At 44.3% G+C, this 3,816-nt stretch overlaps 1 protein-coding gene across 1 annotated transcript in view; it reads left to right on the top strand.

Moving 5' to 3' along the window:
* Positions 1-492: 492 nt before the first annotated feature.
* The window catches only part of LOC116069597 (DNA replication ATP-dependent helicase/nuclease DNA2-like), a gene marked incomplete at its 3' end in the record, with an annotated part of 10,223 nt that continues 6,899 nt past the window's right edge, over positions 493-3,816 (top strand). The window contains 2 exon segments of the mRNA XM_031340369.1: positions 493-702; positions 3,363-3,507. Coding sequence (XP_031196229.1) covers positions 493-702; positions 3,363-3,507 — 355 coding nt within the window.

The raw sequence follows: 3,816 nt of genomic DNA, 5'->3' as shown, positions 1-3,816 counted from the left end.
TAAAGGCCAGAGTGGTCTTTTTGCACCTACTGTCATTCAACTGTCTCCAACTCAAATTGGTCAGTAAGCCAGAGCACTGCACGTGATGAACTCCCTCATCAACCTCTCATTGTTCCACAAGTGTCCAAATCCCCACACCAGAATCCAGCAGCCTGCACAATTCACATCCAAGTTAACAAACATACACACACATACACACCTGCATACATGTAAGCAAACACACACAAAAAGAAGATTCAGTTTACAAGTTGATTATATGCCAGATAGTGCTTCACCAAACCACTCACATGCTTGAGAAAGAATGTGTACACGAATCTCTCAGAGTATGACAGGATAAATTCACAGTGACTGTCATAGAAGGTGATGTGTTCTCTTGTTTCCACACTCGCAACATAAATATGTGCCAGTGCTCCCAAACAAAGCAACAGGAGCATCTGACATTGTTTTCGAGACAACGCTTCTCAGGCTTTAGCTGGACTTTCAGCAGAAGCTATGGGTGGAAGCAGGCGAAGCATCTCACAAGACCACCAAGCAAGGCTGAATGACCTGAAACCTGAGGCCACTGGAGTGAAGCTAACCCTCCAAACCCCAGACAAAGCTGGCCACTGCAGCAAGCTACCATGTAACTGCCCTGTATCCCAAACTACAGTGAAAATAGCGTTTGTTAAGACCAGAAGACTTCCTGATAAGGGCAATGAGAGAGTATGTGTAACTTTCCAAGAGTCTACGTTTGTTTATGTTTTATATGGTCTGAGCCTGAACATACCTCCACAATTGTAACACTATACAGTAACTGGTAGCTGGTAGGTCTTCTCTGGCAATTACAGAATTAAAGGACAAGAAAATAACTCAGAAAAATAAAAGTGAAGTGTTAGATATTTCCCTGCTTAAGAAAGGGCCCAATAACAGGGAGTCCATTGATTCTGGGAACCCCTATGTTTTTCTTGAGTTGCAGTAGCCCCAGCTTCTGGAAACCCCAATATTCTCCACAAGGCTTCTAGTCCCATAGAATCTGCAGTCAGGAAGCAGAGAGACAGATGAATCCTGGTACTATAGAGTTGAAAATCAACACAGAGGCAGGTTTTAATTTCACATCTTCCAGAAAAAGTCACTCAACTGACCTAGAAAGCAAGTTATCATGAGACATTAAGTCAAGCCCACGTTCAGGAATTTTTCCATTTCTTTCTGCTATAGCTTAGATCTTGAACACCCCGCAAATGCTGGTCTGTTAAAATTTTGCTCCAAATGACAAAGCAACTGGGAAACTGAGGAACTTTTAAGAGATGGGAACAAGTAAAAAGACTTTAGGAAATGGAGAAGATTGTAAAAGCTGATGCTTTTTGTAGCCTCAGTATAGATGGTTTTGTTCCTACCTGTGATCTTGCCATAGTCCTCTACCAAAAAGCAAGGAGGCTGAAACCTCAAGACTGTGAGCCAAAATAAACTTTCCTTCTCTACAAGCTGATTGTCTCAGACACTTTACTACAGTTCTAGAAAGCTCACCAGTGTACTCTTTTATCAAATTCAACTCAGTTATGGAAACTAATGTATCTAGATCCTTACTGTAGATCCTATTGCTTACACTATTAACATTAACAATATGGCTTGGAGCTAGGTTCAGAAGAAAAGGTAAGTGAATGATAAGCAGACTCTATTGGAAGCCCCAAAATACATGAAAATCTTCCCAATACCTACCCAAGTCTAAAAAATTCAGAATTCTGAGCACCTTGGTACCCTCAGAGGACATATGTTGTTTAATCAGAAGATTAATGCTACATAGCTAATGCTTATGAGTACTCAAATATATTTTACTTACAAGCTGCCATAGTCAATCATTTGAGAAAAATATGTGTATATGTGTGTGTGTGTGTGTGTGTGTGTGTGTGTGTGTTTATACATTTGGGCAAAATCTTCATGCTTCTTCCATCTGCACTTCACAAACTACAATGTTAGCTGGAGATTCCTTCCACTGCTTGATCAAACAAAGTTCTTCAAATGTGGACCCCACTAATTTCTTTTTAAGTTTATTTTTAGTTTGTATCACATCACAGTGGAATAATAAAGAAAAAGAGGCTAGGGATCAGAGGTGAGGAGGACACAACATCTGTCCCAACACCACAAGTAACTGGGACCAGTGGGACCCAGGCATGCAGGAACTCTGCCAGCACAGTGACATGGGTTGCTTCCAGTCTGTTGGGCTGGTGCCCTAAGCAGACCTTGGGTGCAAATTCTGCAGCCAGTCCCACAACACCCAGAGGAAGCTCTACTCTCAGGTGCTCTAATGCACCCAGGATCAGAGGATCAGAGGTGAGGAGGACACAACATCTGTCCCAACACCAGGAATAACCGGGACCAGCCGGACTCAGGCACACAGGAACTCCACCAGTGTGGAGAGCCGCAGCTGCCACCCTAAAGCATTGCAATAAACAAGCCCTTATTTGAAAAAGCTGAGTGCCTCCAGTTCGTGATGCAAGCTGGCATGATTTCCCGCAGCATATTATGCTTCGCCGTGTAGCCGATGCTGATTGGGACCAGGGAAAGTATTTAACCCCCTGAGTTCTGGGGGCTGGGAGGAGAGAAAGGAGTAATGAATGAATGATTCTGTAGTATAAGGTCCCTGAATAAACAGCTTGGAGAAGAGTTCGTGGTCACCTCCTTATTTCCACTGGTCGATGAGGCGGCGACAAATGGTGGCCCATACGGGGACATCTTCTATGGCTCAGAACTCCTTGCAGACAGGGCAGTCGACTGGTAAGTTCCCAGGTAAGGTGGGACGAAAGGGAAGGACCTCGGTAAAGAGGCAATAAGGTCTCCGGGTTGGAGCGATAAAGTCCCGTTAAGGGCAAATCAAAAGTGAGAGTATGGGGAACTCGCAATTTTGTCCCATGTTTGTTGCTCTTAAGGGGCTATTAAAAGGAGGAGTGCGACCAATCTGGAAACCGATTAGGAGCTGCCTGGAGGATAAAGTGTGTTCTAAAGCAGTAGAGAAGGAACAAGAAGCTTTAGAACAGCTGAAGGAAGAGAGGTCAGCAAAGTCTGAGAAAGATCAGACTGATGAGAGTGGCTTGAACTCTGAAGAGGAACTTGAGAAGTTAGTACAGAAAATGGAGAAGACCACTATTAGGGTGGAGCCCACAGCCCCAGGGCCGCTTGTATCCTTACCTCCCCCCTATAACACTGCCATTTACGGTACTTCCTTTTGTCCGGAAGTTTGGCGGGAAGCTAGGGGTCAGCATTGCTTGCCTGTGTTTCAAGATGCCCAAGGGCAAAGGTTTCATGAACCATTGGATTTTAAAGTCATAAAGAACTTGGCTGAGTCAGTCCGCACTTATGGTATAACTGCGGCATTTACTGTTTCACAGTTAGAGGCTCTTCACAGGTATTGCATGACTCTTTCTGATTGGATGAGCACCGTGAGAGCCTGTCTCTCATCAGGTCAATATCTGGACTGGAAAGCCTTTTTAATAGAATATGCCAATGTACAGGCTGCTGCTAATCGAGCAGCTGGTAATCCTGCCTGGGATTTGGATATACTTTTGGGACAGGGCAGGTTTGCGCAGCAGCAAATTGGATATCCGCTGCAGGTGTATGAGCAAGTTAATATGCTTGCTACAAAAGCATGGAAGTCATTGCCTAACAAGGGAGAAGTTGCAGGAAATTCGACTAAAATTATTCAGGGACCCATGGAGCCCTTTTCAGACTTTGTAGCTAGAATGGTAGAAGCAGCCTGAAGGATTTTCAGAGACCCGGATGCGGCCATGCCGCTGATTAAGCAATTAGTTTATGAGCAATGTACCAAGGAATGCAAGGCTGCCA

Source organism: Mastomys coucha, unplaced genomic scaffold (assembly GCF_008632895.1).
Source record: "Mastomys coucha isolate ucsf_1 unplaced genomic scaffold, UCSF_Mcou_1 pScaffold1, whole genome shotgun sequence".
Lineage (NCBI taxonomy): Eukaryota > Metazoa > Chordata > Mammalia > Rodentia > Muridae > Mastomys > Mastomys coucha.
The sequence above is the reverse complement of the archived record's forward strand: the minus strand, read 5'-3'. Positions and strand labels throughout refer to the sequence as shown.